The sequence below is a fragment of the Talpa occidentalis genome, unplaced genomic scaffold, assembly GCF_014898055.3.
Source record: "Talpa occidentalis isolate TD23 unplaced genomic scaffold, MPIMG_talOcc4v2.1 talOcc4.5, whole genome shotgun sequence".
Classification (NCBI taxonomy): Eukaryota; Metazoa; Chordata; class Mammalia; order Eulipotyphla; family Talpidae; genus Talpa; species Talpa occidentalis.
In genome coordinates, this window is record NW_023604861.1 from 97,053,835 (window position 1) to 97,073,740 (window position 19,906).

At 41.3% G+C, this 19,906-nt stretch overlaps 1 protein-coding gene and 1 pseudogene across 1 annotated transcript in view; one reads left to right on the forward strand and one right to left on the reverse strand.

The window, feature by feature from the left end:
* The window catches only part of TMEM87B (transmembrane protein 87B), a 47,872-nt gene extending 43,665 nt beyond the window's left edge, over positions 1–4,207 (reverse strand). Inside the window, exon 1 of the mRNA XM_054701856.1 lies at positions 4,049–4,207. Within this exon, the coding sequence (XP_054557831.1) occupies positions 4,049–4,207 (159 nt within the window). The remainder of the gene's footprint in view (positions 1–4,048) is intronic.
* A 4,438-nt stretch (positions 4,208–8,645) lies between these two features.
* LOC119258619 (40S ribosomal protein S7-like) lies at positions 8,646–11,508 on the forward strand (annotated as a pseudogene).
* The last annotated feature ends 8,398 nt before the right edge of the window (positions 11,509–19,906 follow it).

Sequence of the window (19,906 nt, forward strand, 5' to 3'; positions counted from 1 at the left end):
TTCCCTAAAGTGCTGTAGGTTTGCACGTGTACTTTTAACAGCTTGTCAGAGCTACAGGGTCCTGCATGATCAAGGCCTGCCCACCTCTCTTTAAGTTCCAAAAAGCATGATTGAGTCTCCCTCCTGCACCCAGAGCCTTAGTGGTCAACCTGAACACTTCCTTAAAAACCCTTCCATGTCACTCTTCATCTAGGTAATTCCTTCTTATCCTTCAAGGCTAGGTTCAAAAGACTTTCTCAGGAAGTCTTCTATTATGGCTTAAACCAAGCCAGGTCCCATACATGGTTCCTAAGATCCACTGATCCTCACAACCCTTACTACAACCAAAATGAAGTAATGTATTAGCTAACTGTTTAATGTCTGAAGGGACTGTGTTAAATGAGCAAGTGATTAAGAATTTTTTAAAACAATGAGAGGACAGTCATTTTTTTCTTACTGTCTTTCCCTCCCCAGGAATTTCAACAATGAACAACAAAACTCCAAGCCTGGATACCTCCTCTGATCCACATACTTAACTGTCTAAAGGTCATATCCTCTGCAGTGACCAACATCACCTAAACCAGCAACATTCCTCTTTTCCTCACCAACTCTTTCTACACTATTCTGGTTGTAGGTGGTGACACCCACAGTCACCCAAGCCATGGCTCCTCCTAGTGCCTCATCTCCATCACCCAACCCCAAAGTATGTCTATGATATCTCACAAACACTTCCCAAATTTAGTTCTTTCTCTCCATTCCCACCACCACTGCCTTAATGCAAGTCCTCAACATTTCCTGCCTACCATTCTATAGTAACTTAATTGGTACCTCTGTCTCCAGAGGTAAGATTATAATTTATCCCTAGATAGCAGTCAGAGGGATTATTAGCATTTATTAAAATCTAAAATCTTTCAATGGCTCTCTCTCATTCACACCAGAAAGTAGCTACTGGTGGTCAGGTAGCCTTTTCTATTCTATAGGTGTTTGGCCCACCAGGGGCCTTTTAAAAAACTTTCAATTAGTTAACATAATAAAATTATGGGTTCTGGCTTCACCTTATAAAAAGGAGACCTGGCAATTCTGTGCCCACACTGCCACTGCCATATAGTTTCTATCAGCTGGAGCTGAATGACAATTGCCCTCTTTAGAAGATTATGCAATCTGTATGTAGTCCACCCAGTTGCCCACTCTCCCCAGTCCTGAACCTACTTCACTTAACTCACTTGCCTCAGTTCCCATAGGTCTTTGAGTTTGCAACCCCTGGCTTCAAGCTCAAGGCCAAACTTGGGCAGGAAAGACTATGAGACCCTTCTAACACTCTTGCCTGAACTTCATGAAGTAGAGGCCCCAAGTACTGCTGCAGCTGTACTCCCCTCTTTCTTCTTCACCAAGGTGACATCTACTTATCTTTTAGAACCAGCCAGCAGAAAGCAACATAGGGTGATCATCCTGGTGCTTGGCTAATATCCCCAAATGCTGCCACATATGTAATTACTCATGAATCTGCTGTGACTATTGTTGCCTGAGTTTCCTGAAAGGGCTGTATCTAAAATTCATCTTTGCAATAATGGTCAGTATAGTGCATGGTGCACATTAGGTACTCAAACTATTTGCTGATCTTTACAATCAAAAGACCCATTTCTTGATAGATGAGCAGTGCAAATGAAATATTTCCCCATTTTCCTTTTCTGTTTATTTTTATTTATTTATTTTTTTTGTGGACCCTCGCCGGGGCTCAAACTGGCACTGCAGAGGAACCAAGCGCTCAACTGCGGCGCCACCAGGGGAGGCCCTTTCCTTTTCCATTTAAAGAAGTTCTACTAACTTGAAAAGGGACATTATCACACTACTCAACAACGGTGGACCTTCTGAACTGCTGTTGACTTGAGTCACACAGTACTAAAGCTTATGTGGGACCAAAGAAAAAAAATGTGTCTTTGTTAGTCAGGAAGTAAAGTCACTCCTCCCCTATGGCCTTTGGAATATCACCATCCAAAGTATAATTAGCAAAGATCTTTACAGATATGGTTAAGTAGTTTAACAATCTGTGAACAGTTGATTCACTTTAATATTACTTATTCTGACTTAGTTTATATTAGTGTGTGTCACTATGGACATGCTGCACCTCCCCCTGCAGTGACCTTCAGGGCTAATGGCTGTTGCCATGGTCCCTGAGGTCCAGCGTGGGCAAGGAACCATGCGCGCAGGGGGAGAACAGCAAACTCCCTAAAGCTTAGATAGGCGGGATGCCTGTTAAGAGATAACGACCACCAGAGGCCGCCACAAAGAAAGTAAAAAGGAATGCTGAACACACAGAACCTTATCTCGCTTTCTCAAGGCCCACAAACTTTATTCTGCTACAACTGTCTTTCTAAAATCTTTCCTTTTTCTGGTCATTGGTTGCTAATTAAAAAACATACATAATTTAATAATTAGGCTAATTCAAATGAAATGTTACTAAACTCTGTGTAATAATAGAATTGTTAGTTTTATGATTTCTCTGTTGTGTCCTTGGCTTTGTTAGCTTTGATCTTAATGAAAAAATATTACTTTGTGAAAAGTATATTCACCCATACTAATAAATAAGTTAGTGGTAGTGAATAGTTATTAATACAAAAAAGGTAATTACATAGAACAAAAAAAAGATTATTAGCCTGACTACTTAGCAATATGACTAGGTCCAGATGTAACTTGGGACATAGATCACTGCCCTGTCAATAAGTTAAACCTATGAGCCAGCTGGTTTAGTTCACTGATAACTGATCCTATGCCTTTAGAAAAACATATATATACTGACCACTGACTCAAATAAAATTGCACTCAGATTTTCACTCTCTTGAAGTGTGTCTCTTGAAGTGGCCAACTCCCTGACCGCCCCGCGCAATCTCTCAACCCTGAGACGGCCTCATCATCCACGGCCTCATCATCCATTGCCCGCGGCAGGACACAGCATGAAACCAAGAGTTTTGCTTTTTAACCATTCAGAGAAATTCAATAATGGAGATATGCAGACTACATTACTGGTGCACAAAACAGGGTACCAATCCAGAAGAATACTGGAAGAAATGGTTGCACTAGGAATTAAACTATTCTGGAGGGTGTAGTTTGTGTTATGTAGGAAGCATTTGTGGCCTCTGGTTGAGAAAAATAAAAAATAAAGGTTTTGCCTTTGACATTTCAATGCATGTGGAAAAGTCTCATCTGAAACAGCTGAATGAGTCACCCTCTGATCCTAAAAAAGCAAGAATTAACGCCTCTTCCAGATTTCCCGAACCTCTTTAGCAAGAGTTTCCAAAATTCTACTCTTGCATTCCTCCCACATCATTTCATGTAGGCAATGGATGCCAAGTTCTCAAATGACCAGCCCTGGAAAGTTAGTTTCCACACATTCATGCCTCCTGACAGCCTTTCAAACACTCCTATCACACATCTCAACCCACCTCCACACACACAGGTCCAGAACTAGGATAGGGGCTTAGAGAAATGCAGGAACCCACAAAGAGGGGAGAGTGGTGAGTGATTATTGAATTATTCCCTGTTCATTAAAAAAAAAAAGAAAGAAAAGAAAAAAAATCAATCAACCAGCACACGTGCTTTTCTACATTTAAGCCGAAACAGCAGTCCAGGAAAAGTCCTTGTGCCCTCAGGGGTGTGGTCCTGTGGCTGCTTAAGGGGAACCGAGGTCAAATCTCATAAGGTGCCGCTTCAAGTGCCGAGGAATTCGGGGGCTCAGGTTTGAATAAACGAGGACCTGATCCAGCCAGAATTTGTCAAAGAGCGAAAGGCCAGGACTTGGGGAGTGGTGATTCTCGGGATGAGTAACAGCGTTTAGAAGGGAGAACGGTCCTCAAGCACAAACATGATTACTGCAATCATGTTCCCCACAGCCTCGGACGGGCTGGAGGAGGGGGCGTCCCACCCACACGGACAAAGGCTCAGGGAGCGTCTCCGGGGACCCAGAGCAGGCCTGGCAAGCGCAGATGAACAAGGCCGGGGCCGGGGCCGTGGGGCGGCGGGACCGAGCCGGCCCCGGGAGACGCGCCGCGTCTGGGTTCCCCACTCCACTTACATCGCTGACCGTCGCGGTCCAGAGCCCGAGCTCGGGGACGCCGCCCACGGCCGCCGGGGCCCAGCACAGGAAGCAGAGGGCGACGCACAGCAGCCGGGCCCGCGATGGAAGGCGGCGGGAGGGCCGGAGCCAGGCCCCGGCGCGCGACGCGGGAGCCATCTTGACGCGGAAGCCGCACCTGGCGTTCCGTGACGCCCGCCACGCCCGGGGCCCCCGCACCTGACGCGGCTCCGCCCCCGGGAGGGGGAGGCGGCACGGGGCGGCGTGACTCGGACTCGGGGGTGCAGGGCTTTGGCTTGTGTAGGGGTGCGCGGTTAGGGCCCGGAAAACCGAGCTGAGAGCGGCGGTGGGGCTTAGGATTGGGCCCGGCTTAGAACTGAACGGGCTGGGGGGAGGAGCCGGGCCGTGGAGGCGGGCCTTCGGCGGGACCGGAGTTTGGGGCCGGGGCCAGTAGCGGGAGGGGGCCGGGCTCGAAGGTGGGGCTAAGAGCGGAAGGTAGTGTGGGGGCGGGCGGGGCTCGGAGCTGGGCGGGGCTTGGAGGCGGGCGGGGCTTGGGAGGGCGTGGTTTGGGGAGGGCGGGGCTTGGAGATCGGACTCAGAGCAAGGCTGGACTGTGGAGGCGGGGCCGGGCCGGGACGCGGGCCTCAAGGCTGGGCGGTGCCGTGGAGGCGGGGCCGAGAGGGAAGGCCAGGTGCTGGGAGGGCGTGTGCGGAGGCTGGTTCCACCCCAGGAGGAGGCTAGGGTCCAGATTCCACGTGACTCTGGTCTGGCGCTTAGTGGGAATTATGAGATGGACTTGCTCAGTCTGTGTTTCTTGACTCATTTGCACTTTGCTCGTCCTCCGAGTCCTTCAACGCTGGTGAGACAAATGGCCCTTTAAATTCATGGGAAAGCTTGAAAGGTACTTTAGGTCAGAGTCGTTTGAACCCAAGGCATCGTGGTGTGAGCATAACCTCGGCAGTTAGTAATTTTCAGAGCAAATAAAGTTACTTGATTACTTAAAGCTCAGATGGTAGACTTGGTGTATGTCAACTGGCATTCAACTGTAAAAGATGAATAAATGCTTGGCTTTTAAAGAGAACTAGTATATTATTACGTATAAATAATATCCAGAGGGAGAATACAATCTTGCATTAACATTGTCATTAACGTAAAATTAGATCAATTTATACTAAAGAGGCCCCGACTACCTTGCCAGTCAGTTATTGAGGACCTAAAACTCACTGAAGACTGCACTTGCATCTGTGCCCTTCGCAGCAAGAAGTGTGGTCATTTCTATGTCTGTCGAATAACAGGGATCACATGGGAACATCCACTAGAGATTTAGAAGGTATGACAGGTGGGAGGAGAGGACATGAGATGACATTTAAGTCAAGTCCTGCAGGAAGAGTTAAGGGTGGGTTGGCTGGGAGCAAGGTTTGAAGGTGTTTTAGTTAAAATAGAACAACCTATTCCAAGACCTGGAGCAGCAGAAAACCTTCCAGATGACTAGATATTGGTGTGAGGTGGATACTAGCAAGACTGAAAATAATTAAACAGTTCCAGGACATACAGTTCCCTATGAGCCAGGAAAGATAACACTTAGTCTAAGAACCCAGAGACACAGTGGTGATTTTAAAGCAAGGAGGATGAGGTTACCTCCTTCATTTTGGTTGTCACATGACCAGTTAAGACAATTTCAATAATTTGTATGACTTAAAAATAAGTTATAGTCATTCAGAGATGGTGGCTTCAACCACAAAAACAGCCAGGGGAATGGAGATTTAGATGGATTTTGGAGACATGAGAGGTAGATTTTAAATAAAAAAGTCCTGGTGACTGAATAGATGCTGCACCTTAGGAAGGAGCTTTAAGGTTGGTTCCAATGTTTGTGACTGGAACCACTGGGCAGAACACCAGGAGGCAGGAAAAATGTGAACAATATAAGTGGGGTTGCCCAGGGGGGTGGTCAAATGAAACCATAACATGGGTAGGTCTAGGTATGATTCTCAGGTCAGGAAAAGCAACTGAGGTTGTGATCAGTCTAATATAGAAATTGAATCCAGGAGTGAGAAACTGCCAAGGGATGCTAAGACTATGGGAGGCAGTGAAGGCATGAGATGGAGGCGAATCCTGAGGAACAAAGGTCTGGAAAGGAGTCCAGAGCAATTACATCATGGCAACCCTGGCAGCTCAGGAGAGTCACTGAGCTTTCTAAAATATCCAGTCACTAAAACTAGAAAGATAGTGACAGTAGAGCATGAGTGGTTTATAATCTACCTGGACTGTCCCATAGGATGGGTACCAGTCCTTGAATAATGTTATTTCATCCAACCTCGTTTTGTTAGCATGATGAGGGAAAAAATGTGCTGCTTGACACTGAACAAATCAGTATTATTTGAGAACCTGGTTTGTTGTACTATCTAGTTTTTCTTTAAGTCACAGTTTCTAAGAACCTATGGTTAATGTTAGGGACTTACTCCATTACCAAAACCCCACAGAAATAGGAGCAATAACCAGGACAAAATATCCCCACAAAACTACAAATTACAGGGCCTCCCCTGGTGGCGCAGCGGTTAAGCGCTGGGCTGCGAAGCTGCCCACAACCTCTGCAGCGCCGGTTTGATACCGGGCCACCGGCGAGGGTCCTTCATGGCGCGCAGACCTCTACTGCTGCCCACTGCTCCCCTCAGCAGCGTACTTCGTCAGTTTACCTGTTCTGTTCCCCGCTCTGGCTCTGTATCCAGTGCTTGTATAAATAAATAAATAAATCTTAAAAAAAAAAAAAACTACAGATAACAGGGGTGCTATCAGCATTTGAATTTCCAATTATAAGATGAATAAGCTTGAGGATATAATGTACAGGATGGTGACTACGGTTGATATTTTTGTATTACACATTTGAAATTTCCTGAGAGAGTAGAACTTAAATGTTGTCATCAAAAAAAATTTTTAGGGCCTCCCCAGTGGCGCAGCGGTTGAACGCTGGGTTGCGAAGCTGCCCACAGCCTCTGCAGCGCCGGTTCAATCCCTGGCTGCCAGGCAAGGGTCCCACATGGCGCGCAGACCTCTCCTGCCGCCCGCTGCTCCCCTCAGCAGTGTAGTTCGTCACTCTGTCTGTTCTACTCTCCGCTCTGGCTCTGGTGAATTCTCTTACCCTCCCATGCCTCCGACTGTACTCAGTGCTTGTATAAATAAATAAATCAATCTTAAAAAATTTTTTTTAAAATAAAAAAGGAAACTGCATGAGTTGATTATGGGGCGTTAATTAACTCGGTGTAGGAACCCTTTCACAATGTATACATGTATCAAATCACATTGTATATTTTAACTATATTATAGATTTATTTGTCAAATACACTGCAATAAAAGTGAAAAATAAGAGGTTGCTATGAACCAGTGTGGGATGGTCTTCAGGATATATTTTTCTAAGTAAATCCAAGTGCAAAAGAGAATATGTATTCTCTCTTATATAAGAGAGAAGGGGTAATAGCAAACATGCATGTTTGTGCTTTCCTCTAGTGGAATTTGTTGCAACTAATATAAAACTGAATCATAGTCCAGAAGTTACTGTGGGAGGAAATGAAAAGACAGCTGAGAACATAGAAGACCAGGAGCCCCTGAAATCCTACACTGCTAATTAGAGGCTTCTGGGTATGGTTAACAGCAAACATGAATAGTGCTATTTCCATAAAAGTTGTTTTTTTACATTTATTTTATTTATTTATACAAGAACCGGGATACAGGCCAGATGCGGGGGAGGGTGAGAGGATTCACCAGAGACAGAGCAGGAAACAGAACAGGCAGACTGACGAAATACACTGCTGTGGGGAGCAGCGGGCACGACAGGAAAGGTCTGGGCGCCATGTGGGACCCTCACCAGCAGGCAGGGATCGAACTGGCACTGAAGAGGCGCTTCACAGTGCAGCACTCAACTGCCTGTGCCACCAGGGGAGGCCCTGCATAAAAGTATTTTTCACTTATTGCTTTTACTTAAAATATTGGGATTATGTGAATTGAGAAATGTTGAAAGATTATTATGATTATTATGCACCTCCCACTTCTGGTTGCCTTCATTTAACTTTTTTTTCATAATCAATACTCTCTGATTTTACTTTTTTGAGGCTTATATATATGTAGCTGTGAAGATACATTTCTGATAGTTTCTTTTCACAAGAAACATAATTACATGTTGTATAAATATTTTTTCTATTGTGCCAAGTTTTTGTTGTTTACTAATACTTCAAACTGTTCTTGTTATGTAACCTACCAAATTCAGGAACTCAGAGAAATATTGTCTTTAGCGCACTACCCAGTCCTCACCAGTAGGTGACACTAGCTGCTTGAAAGTCTGACATAAATTAGTATCTACCCTATATGTCAATTGATGATATTATATAGACACCTTTAAAGTATTCAAACCTTAATTAAATCAATAAACACCCAATGCCTTAATCAGGGATAGATGTTACAAATTTGTGTTTATGAGTTAGCAGGGATTTTACATTATTTAACAGCAATGGCTTTTTTTTAATCAATTAATTTATTTTCTTATATCATTGTTCATTTTTGAACAGTGTTTTCTCCCCTCAAGTGTAGTCCCCTTAGTTCTCCCACCATGGTGGAGCCGGTGATCCATCACCACAGTCCCTTGTGGTCTTCCCTCCCCTGTCTTGACTCCTCCCACACTCCTTTCCCTGCTAACAGCAATGACTTTTATTTGTTGTTTGGATTTTTTTTCCTATTCTATTATAACTTTGTTTCCAAGGCAGATTAGAACTAACTCATTGATTTAAGCAAATCAAGTAGCAGTTGGTGTCTCCCAGTCAGAGGAACTGCTTGCTTAGGGATAAGAAGATCAATGAAGCAGATAAGAAGATCAATGAAGTCCTGTTGTCACTGTGAGGAGATGAGCATGTAGAAAGCCAACAAAATGAGACAGAATGGGTCAACATTTGACATGTAGCTAGAAAGAGTATGTGGAGTGATCTGGTTATTTATTTCAAGAGACCTTATTTTTTAGAGATTTCCTTAATTTGCATTCCCCCCAGAAGCAGACACCGAGTAGGAGTTTAGATGGAAGTAGTTTATTTGGGAGGTGCAGTAAATACCAACAGAAGAGTGTTATGGACTGAATTGTGTTCCCCCAAAGTTATGTTAAAGCCCTTATCTTCTTATCCCAGTGCCTTAGAATGTGACTGTATTTAAAGATAGGACCTTTAAAGCTATAATCAAGGTAGAAATGAGATCATATCACTGGGCCCCACTCCAATAGGATGATGTCCTGATAAGGGGAGGAGGTGAGCACAAAGAAACACAGAAAAAAAGGGCGTGTGGAGACACTGGGAGAAGAAAGCCATGTGCAGGCAGAGAGAAAGGCCTCAAAGAGACTAACCCTGCTGACACCTTGATTTCAGACTTCTAGCTCCCCACAGTATGAGTTTCTCAAGTCACCCAGTCTGGGGTGCTTTGTAATGTCAGCAATAGCACAGTGATATGGGGAGTAAGAAATTGTGACAGGGAGGGATTAGAGATCATAAAAAGGGCATCATCAAGTGAGCTACCACCTTGAACAAAGCGAATATAATCCCCAAGAGAAACAAAGGCGAAAGGTGTGAAGTCCATGACTTAGAGTCCTCTCACACAGGGATGAAGGAGCTGGGATATTCACACCCGCTGGTCCTTGGCTGAGGGCTGTCCCTAGAAGGGCACCAATTATACTGGCAGTTCCAGTTTGCTGTGAGAAGGCGGGGTAGCTTTCACCCACTTTTAAGGAAAGACTTTAAGCAAAGAGATGCATGCCACAAGCACTAGTAGTCGCTTTAGGCATACTGATGGTAAAGACAGGAGGCTTGTGGGCGGCCCACTAAGAAGGACTACTACAGAAAGTGACCGAGAAATATTTAGAAGAGCTTAGATGAGGTCTGGGACTTGCTTCAAAATAACACAAGACAGAGAGAAGAGAGTGGGGACATGGATAAAACAAGATTGGCCAGGAGTAGTTCATTTTTTAAAGACTGGAGATGGATATGTGGACAGTTACATGAGTGACTTTTGTGTAAGTTTAAAATTTTATATATCATGGCCTCCCCGGTAGCACAGCTGTTGAGCGCTGGGTTGCGAAGCTGTCTGTGGCCTCTGCAGCGCTGGTTCGATCCCAGGCTGCTCCCCGGCCACCGGAGGAGGGTCCCACATGGCGCACAGACCTCTCCTGCCGCCCGCTGCTCCCCTCAGCAGTGTACTTCGGTCCTTCTGCCTGCTCTGCTTCCCGACCTGGCTCTGGTGAATTCTCTCACCCTCCCGCACTTCTGACTGTACCCAGTGCTTGTATAAATAAATAAATCTTTTAAAAAATTTTTTATATAACAAAAAGTACATTAGAGATTCCTGTGAAATGGAGTAATGGGGACTAAATTTACTCTTCTGTCTAAAATGGCAACAATGAAAATACAGACCAAATAAATGCAGCGGTGTTTTCAAGACACTGAACATCAAGCAATGAATGACAGTTATACTTCAGAGAAAGGGCGCCCTATGATTGATTCAGCTTACTCACTGGCTTCTGGATCACAATGTAGGGAGGAGAAACCAAAGGAGAGCCTGTCTGATCCCTTGAATTAAGAAGACAGCCTGAGTTCAACGTGAATAGGGCAGCTAGTGTGCAGACAGGCCATCTAGAGGAGACTGTGTGGAGAGGAATCTCGAGATGTGTGGAGGGTCCTCCTAAAATCTTCAGCAGATAAATGTCAACCTCTGCATGTGAAGAACGGTCTAAAGTCAAGAAAAGAATCACCAAACAGAATGAAAGGAGTAATACTGCAAAAGGGCCAGGAAAAGTACCTGTTTCCATCAGCTAATCTAGAAAGCTTCATAGTTCATAGGGGATGAATGGAGTACTCAAAGGTTCTTGCTTCAGTAGTGGAGAGTGGTTAGTCCAGGGCTCATCTCAATGAACAAATCATAAAAGCAAGACCCAAAAGGAACAATTTTCAAGTAACCTAGAACAAAGAACCTCTTCTTGAGCTGTAGATGAACACAGACCTTCAGGCCCAGTTGAAGGAACTGAATATAACATCACCAAGGAAGTGAAGTGGGTGGTGGTAGGAAAGCTACTATGATCTTTGTTCCTATTTCTCAACCGAAGTCTTTCCAAAAAATCCAAGTTGGCTAGTATGTTATTGGAGGAAAAGTTCTGTAGAAAGCACGCTGTCTTTGTTGTTCAGAGGAAAATTCTGCCTAACCACTGCAGAAAAACCTTACAAAAAATAGGTGTCGTAGGAGCCACACTCTGATAGCCATGCATGATGAGATCCGTACGGACTTGGTTTTCCCAAATGATATTGTGGACAAGAGAATCTACGTGAAACTGATTGGCAGTCAATTTATAAAGGTTCATTTGGATAAAGCACAAGCAGAACATATGGAACAGAAGGTTGGAACTTTCTGGTAGCTATAAGAAGCTTACCAAAAAAGATGTTAATTTTTTTCATTATTTACTTTTTAAAAATTGTATTCTTTTTTAATTGAGATTGGTTTACAACAATGTAAATAATTTTAGGTTAGGTGCACACCTTTTCAAGATGTAAGTTACCATACATACCTACCCCAAAGCACCAATAATCCTCCACTGTAGTCCACTGGACTGCCCTCCTGCTTTATGTCCCACTTCCCAGGCCCCTTCGATAGTCTCACTTCTGCAGCCAATTTCTATGGTTATTTTTCGGATTACTTTTGTCTGTTCATTTGCTTTGTTTCTTCATATTCCACATGAGTGAAATCACCTGGTATTTTGTCTTTCTCTTTTGTTTTTGCTTGGCATAATCCCATCCAGTTCTGTCCATGTTGTTGCAAATGCCAAGATTTCATCATTTTATAGTTGAGTAATATTCCGCTGTGTATGTATACAATCTAGAATGAGGTTTTCTCATTCTAAGTCTAGATGATTCTATCATTCTTTTTTTCATCCATTTGTCTGTTGTTTGACATGTAGATTGTTTCTATGCCTTGGCTATTGTTAATAGTGCTGCAGTGAACACAGGAATGCTTAGATGCCCTCGAATTAATGTTTTTCGTTCTCTAGGTAGATACTGCATGGTTTTCTTAATTTCTTCCTCTTTTAGTTCCTTGTTTGCATATAGGAACTGATTTTTGTGTGCTGATTTTGTAACCTGCCACTTTGCTGACCTTGTTTATGGTTTCAATTAGTTTTTCTGTGGAGTCTTTCAGGTTCTCTATTTTCATATTTTCAACAAATAATTATAGTTTTGCTTCTTTTTCCCTGAATTTGATTCCTTTTGTATCTTTCTCTTGCCTAATAACTCTACCTAGGACTTCCAATACTATGTTGAATAGCAGTGGGGAGAGTGGACACCCTTGACTTGTACCAGTTCTTAGTGGAAAAACTCAGTTTTTCACCATTGAGAATGATGTTAACTGTTGGTTTTACATATCTGGCTTTTATTATGTTAAGGTTTTTTCCATTTATCCCCAGTTTTTTGAGGGTTTTCATCATAAATGGATGAAAACATTTCATCAAATGTTTTCTTGGTATCTATTGATATGAAAATATGGTCTTATCTTTCTTTTTGTTGATGTGGTGAATTATATTGATTGTTTTTTGGATGCTGAACCATCCTTGTGTATCTGCTATAAATCTTATTTAGGCGTGGTATCGAATCCTTTTAATGCATTTTTGGATTCTGTTTGCTAAGATTTTGTTGAGGATTTTTGTATCTGTGTTCTAGGAAAATTGGTCTACTGTTTTCTTTTTTGTGTTGTCTTTATTTGATTTTGGTATTATTGTAATGTTGGCCTCATAAAATGGGTGGTTGGCAGTATTACATCTATCTCAAATTTTTGGAAAAGTTTGAGCAGGATAGTTATTAGTTGATATTTGAAAATTTGGTGGAACTCACTTGTGAAGCTATCTGGTCCTAGAATTTTGTTTTTTGGTTTAATTACTGTTTCAGTTTCCTTGCTAGTGATTTGTTTATTCAGGTTTTCTCATTCTTCTCTGTTTATTCTAGATGATTGTATAATTCTAAGAATTTGCCTGTCTTGTCTAGGTTATTGAACTTGTTAGCATGCAAATATTCATAGTACTCTCTCATTTATCTGAATTTCATAGTGTCTGTTGAAACTTCTTTATAATTTTTGATCCTATTTGTCTGAGTTTTCTTCTTTTTTTTTTCTTAATTAGTCTGGAGATGGATTTGTCTATTTTGTTTATTTTTTCCCAGAAACCAGCATTTGGTTTCATTGATTATATTTTTTTGATTACTATTTCATTTATTTGTGCTCTAAATAAAATAATTTTTATTTCCTTTCTTCTGCTGATTTTTGGTTTTGTTTCTTCTTTTTCTGATTCCCCAAGATGAGAGGTAAGATTATTTACTTGGGCTCTTCTATTTTTCTTGATGTGGATGTCTTTTTTTTTTTTAATGATCATTTCTTCAGCTGTGCAGAAGCTTTTTAGCTTGATGTAGCCCCATTTGTTTATATTTTTGCTTTTTTTCACTTGCTATTGTACTGAATCACCAAAAGACATCACTAAAGCCAGTGTTGTGTAGTGTTTTACCTATATTTTTTCTCATGTATTTTATGGTTTCAGATCGTACATCCAAGTCTTTAATTCATTTTGAGTTAATTTTTGTATATAGTGTGAGATCGTGAGCTAGTTTCATTGTTTGGCAACTGAGGAGAGACATCCTGGTGAAATACTGCAAGTGAAAGCCAATCAATAGGATTAATCCAGGCAAGTCAGCAATAACCACTGACTCTGGAAGTAGGGGCAAATTAGAATCCATAATTGATGTAATTTATAATCTGAAATATGTGGGTTCAACAAAAATATATGAAACATGCAAAAAACCAAGATAATAGGGGAAAAAGTAATTAGAAATTGTCCTTAAAGAGGCCCAGATGTTGGCTTAGCAGACAATTTATTATTTTAAAAATAGTATCTGGGACCTCCCTGGTGGCACAAGGGGTTAAGACACAACCTATGAAGCTATCCACAGCCACTGCAGAATGAGTTTGATCCCCACCCAGAGAGCTACCCACACGGCACAGCAGACCTCTCCTGACTCACCTGCTGCTCCCCTCAGCAGTGTATTTCAGTCAGTCTGCCTGTTCTATTCCCTACTCTGTCTCTGTGAATCCTCTCACCCCCCACAACTTTGGCCTGTACCTCAATTCTTGTATGCATAAATAAATAAATCTTTAAAAAAATAGTATCTTTATAAAATACAGTCAAAAAACTAAAGAAAACCATGTTTAAAAATTTTAATTTAAAATCTACTAGAAAATGTCAATAAAGAAGTAGAAGTTATGAAAATAACCAATTGACACTTCTTTTTTTTTTTTTAAAGATTTATTTATTTATTTATACAAGCACTGGGTACAGTCAGAAGCACGGGAGGGTGAGAGAATTCAGCAGAGCCAGAGCGGGGAGCAGAGCAGGCAGAAGGACTGAAGTACACTGCTGAGGGGAGCAGCGGGCGGCAGGAGAGTTCTGCGCACCATGTGGGACCCTCCTCCGGTGGCCGGGGAGCAACCAGGGATCGAACCAGCGCTGCAGAGGCCACGGGCAGCTTCCAACCCAGTGCTCAACCACTGCGCCACCCGGGAGGCCCACCAATTGGCACTTCTATAGTTGGAAATGTGCAATTGTTGGGAGAAAGACTCTCTGGGAAGGGTTCAACAGCAGATATACTGACAAAAGCAAAAATTAGCAATCTTGAAGATAACTCATTAGAGATAACATAATCTGAAGTACAGGGATAAAAAGACTTAGAATAAAAAGACAAGAGACTGTGATTTGGCAGGTATCCTGATTGAGGAAACTGCTTAATCTGGGGGACATGGAGGCAAATGGAGGCTAGCTACCAATTTTGTAAAGCGAACCTGTCTTCTGTTTTTGTTTATTAAAGCAAGTCATCAGTACTTATAAAGAGGTAAGATGCATTCCCTTGAGCTGCTCACACTGTGGTAGAGTGGAATTTTGGTTCTCAAACTCCAACTGCTAGGCCTTCTCTTGTGAATTCTGTGAGGCAGGGCCTAAGAGCCTGCTTCCAGGGAAAGCATTGGATCCCTAGTTGTGAGCTTTGTTGCTGAGCTAAACAGATCTGCAGGCTTAGATGATCCACTTCACTGTGGTATTTATAAACAAAATGTCAGAGTATTCTGAGGAAAATTCTGTAAAAGAAAGTATTCAGTTGAAACCTTGTGTTCCCGTTTCAGGATTGTTATTCTAGATTGCTATCCTTTGAAAGATCCCATTGTCTAGAACAGCCTTCTTCTCAGTAAATATTAGTGAAGGAATGAAACGATTGCATTTGTCCTCCTGTGACTGTTATTCAAAAGCACTTTCTGGGTTATGATGTGTAATTGTGCAGCCTGAATAAATCCACTAATTAATTTAAAATTATTGTGTTCTTAAAAGGTAGGAATATGTATATTGAAATTCTATATGAATTTCAAGTTTTCTTTCAAATATCTAAACACGAAGTCCATTTCAGTAAAAGCCATGGAAAACGAAAATATTGTAAAGTAAGTGGTCTTTGGGTTATAATTTCTAGACATACTCATGACATTTAAATACCAGTAATTAAACATGAGTAATTTAAACATGTTTTTTCAAGATAGTGGAATGACAGTTTCACTTCTGTTCTTACTCAGAACTTTAAAAGAGGAATGATAAAAATCTAAATTTGAAACAAGTGTACGTTACTGAAATTTTCATTAAAGAAAACAAAACTTCCATATGATCCAGCAATTCCACTCCTAGGTATTTACCCAAAGGACACAGAAACATCAATTCCAAAGAACACCTGCACCCCTATGTTTATAGCAGCACTGTTTACAATAGCTAAGCTTTGGAAACAACCCAAATGCCCAAAAATAGATGACTGGATCAAGAAGATGTGGTACATATATACCATGGAATATTACTCAGCATTCCAAAAAGATAAACACATGCAATTTGCAGCAACATGGATGGCGCTGGAAGGGATCATGCTCAGCGAAATAAGCCAGAAAGAAAAAGAAAAATACCGGATGGTCTCACTCATAGCAGGAATCTAGAAAACTTAAATAAGGGACCAGGAAAATGAATAACTATAAGAAAGTGAAAATCAAAATCAACAAAAAACTATGAACCAGAGACATTTTTAGGGGGGCAGGGGCGGGAGGGGAGGGATTGGGGTCAGAATGGGGGGGGGGGCTGCAATTGTATGGGGAATATAAAAATAAAATTTATTATTTAAAATAAATAAATAAATAAAATGTGGTTTCACAAGCTCAAAAAAAAAAAAACTTGATTAACTGAATGTTCAAAAGTTGAGATATGTAGGCATCCTGTTTATTTTAATATCATTAAACTGTTAAATGCACCAGTACACTTTTCTACATAGTAAAACAGTAATAAACATAATACCTATGTCAGTTTGATTTTTATGATAAAGATTTTTAAATACTGTTTTAAAAATTATTCTAAAATCAAACATTGATGGACAATACAAAGGAAGAGCAACATATCAAATGAAAACTAATTCAAGTACACACTACAGTTATCTTATTGATGAATATATTACTCTCCCTTTTTTATGCCTGTGATTAAACCACATTCTTAGTAGTAGAACACTTTAAAATGCCATAAAACTAAGTACTATACTTAATTAGATTTTTTAAAATTTTTTTTAGTTTATTAGGTTTTGACCAATATAGGTTCTACTGGATATACTGTTTAAAAATGAAAGAATCACTTATCTAACTATAATCCAGGTTTGTGATCAATAATTTTCAAATCTTTTTTGTCTTAATCAGTCTTAATCTTTCAACATTTTTAAACCCTAATAATGAGAACTAACAAAAGGAAAATAACTGATAATCAAAATCCCTCCAGAAACTAATTTTTTCTAAGCTCTATGTACACTATTAAAATAAAAAAAATTAGCTGATTTGAAAAAAGAAAAAAAAGAAAACAAAACTTCCTGTTTTCACATTTGTCGCCCAAGACAATTAAATGTCTTTTGAGAAGTTAAGTTGCTGTCATAGCTGACTTATTTTGAGGTCATTTTCCCATTGACTCAGCAGAAGTTCCAACTTGCTTTTGCCATTGACCAGGAGAAGTTACAAAGGTCTTGACTTTTATGAGTCATGACTAGTCTGGCCAGAATAAATTTGATTCAAAAGATAAGAGACTGTGATTTGGCCCATTTCCTGATTGAGAAAACTGTGCTGAATCTAGGGGACATGAAGGCAAAGGAAGAACATCCTCCTCTCTGGACCACACTCTGACCCACCTTGTGTTCCCAGATCCTGTCCGTATAGTCAGCATTGCTTACCCTCTCCCATATTTGGGCACTGAGGCTCACAGGTAACTAAACTCCAGGTTGAGACTGGTAGGAGAGATTCCTTTGGGCACTAATGTATAGGGATTTGCCCTCTTTGGAGTTCAACAGCCTTTTAGGTGAGAGATGAAGGTTAGTCTCCTCCATTCTATCAACTTCCTTAACTGTGTGCGTTATGGGCATAGATGAAAGTCTTTTATTTTGTATTTGAGTTAGTTTTCATTCTTTTGGAGGGAGTTGATAATATAATCAGGGAAATATTTCTAATATGACAAATAGTGAGTTTGCACTACGTCGGAAATGAAATTGGGAGTCTCCTCTAATTGGAAAAAGCCTCTAGCAAGTATAAAGTTCTTTCAAAAACCTTGCTCCTTCCCTTCTTACACAATCACCCAGGGGCTGCAGGAGAGGCGTCACTATCTTTACCATACACTTATTGTGGCTTTAGGGGAGCCAAGGGACATCCTCAAATTGCCCAAGCAGAGGTCACAAGACTGGTTTCTGTTCAGCCTTTGCTGTTGGCCCCTGCCTGGGGTTCTGGGGTCCCGATACTCATTTTGCCTTTCTGCTCAGAAAGAAAGGCCAGAAAAAGGAAGAAGCAAAGAGAAGAAGAGGAAAGAAGGAAGACAAAGACAGAGCCTTCACAAGGCAGAGCTAGTCTCAACCTGTAGGTCACGAGTATTTCTGGCATTTGTTTATTCCCTTGTCCGCTTGATCTGCTCAGCCCAGTCCTCTCAGGCCACAGAAGACAATGACCTGACTTGTTTCTTCCGGTTTCTTGTCCCCACTTTTTTCACTTAAGAGTCACTTTGAGTTTATACAAAAGAAAACTTGAGAAGGGCTATTTTCAGTTCATGCTCAGAAGACAGTACAAGAGTTTGCCAAGGACTAGCTCTGTTGAAAGTTCGTTCTTTCTAAACTTTAAACTGTTCAAGTGTGGCTAAGTAAAACACGCAATCCCAAGGTTCTCAGTGAGGAGATAAATGCATCTAAATACTGTAGTCCACTTTCTTCTTCTCTTGGTGATAGGTTGTTGAGCGAGAAAACACTGCTCATCATACCACTTTTAACCAATGCCTTGGAGCATGGCTATTGGTGGGATGAAGCAAATTTCTCGGCTGTTTGTTGTTGTCTTGAGAAAAGCCATAAGCCACAACTCATTCACTTCTTACTCTCCCCTGGCAGAACTGGCCCAGGCTTCCCACCCTTCTTAGGCCACATGAAAATTACTGAGCAAACTGGACTGTATCTGTGGGCACTCAATGAACTGTTCATTATGTATTTTATATTCTATAATTAAAATTAGAAATATAAAACACAAGGTCCATTTGTGTAAGAACTTAATATTAAATCTATATGAAACTTTATAGTTTTTCAATTTTTGTATTTGATTATTTAACTTACACATGTGATTATACCTTGGGTTTTTTGTTTGATCTAGTCAGTGAATTCCTGATCAAGATTTAAGGTGATGAGCTGTTAAAAATTTCAATCGTCACCATCAATAAGTAACTTTGTTTGCACAAATATACATTTTTTTAAAGATTTATTTTGTTTTATTTTATTTTTTAAGATTTATTTATTTATTTATACAAGCACACTAGGTACAGTCAGAAGCGCGGGAGGGTGAGAGAATTCGCCAGAGCCAGAGCGGGGAGCAGAGCAGGCAGAAGGACAGAAGTACACTGCTGAGGGGAGCAGCGGGAGGCAGGAGAGGTCTGCGTGCCATGTGGGACCCTCCTCCGGTGGTGGGGGAGCAGCTGGAGATCGAACCGGCACTTCAGAGGCCACGGGCAGCTTCGCAACCCAGCGCTCAACTGCTGCGCCACCGGGGAGGCACCACAAGTATACATTTTTAACTGATTTTTTTAATAACCATGCAAATGTTTTCAACAATAGAAATTATTTTAATAGTCTAACATTTCTTTTTTTCTTTCATTGATAAAATGTAATGCTGGCATTTCTCTTAACAATGTTGATTCTTTTCAAACCCTCAGAACTTTTTCAAATGGAACATTTCACAGGCGCAGTGGAACTGGCTCTCCTTGGAGGCTGGAGCACTTGGGCTGGTAACTGGACTAGGCTGTGTGGGTCTCCGTGAGGCTGCTCACAAGTGGGGTGCATCTGGCCTGGAGAAACCAGTGGCCCTGTAGATCGGAGACCGGAGTTCAGGCCACCTGTCACCACTGAATGCCAATAGAGAGAGGAATTGAATCTTTTTATTATTATTGCTATTTTATTTTATATAATTCTTACATCATTTTTCATTTTTGCACAATGTATGCATTTTTGTTTTGGTTATATTCCCCATACAATTCCCACCCCCCTTATTTTGACCCTAATCCCTCCTCTCCTTTCCCCCTCCCCCCCAGTGTGTCTCTGGTCTACAGTTCCTTGTTGATTTTAATTTTTTCTTTATTATACTTAGTCTCTTTCCTGGTCCCTTATTTTGGTTTTCTAAATTCCTGCTATAAGTGAGACCATCCAGTATTTTTCTTTTTCTTTCTGGTTTATTTTGCTGAGTATG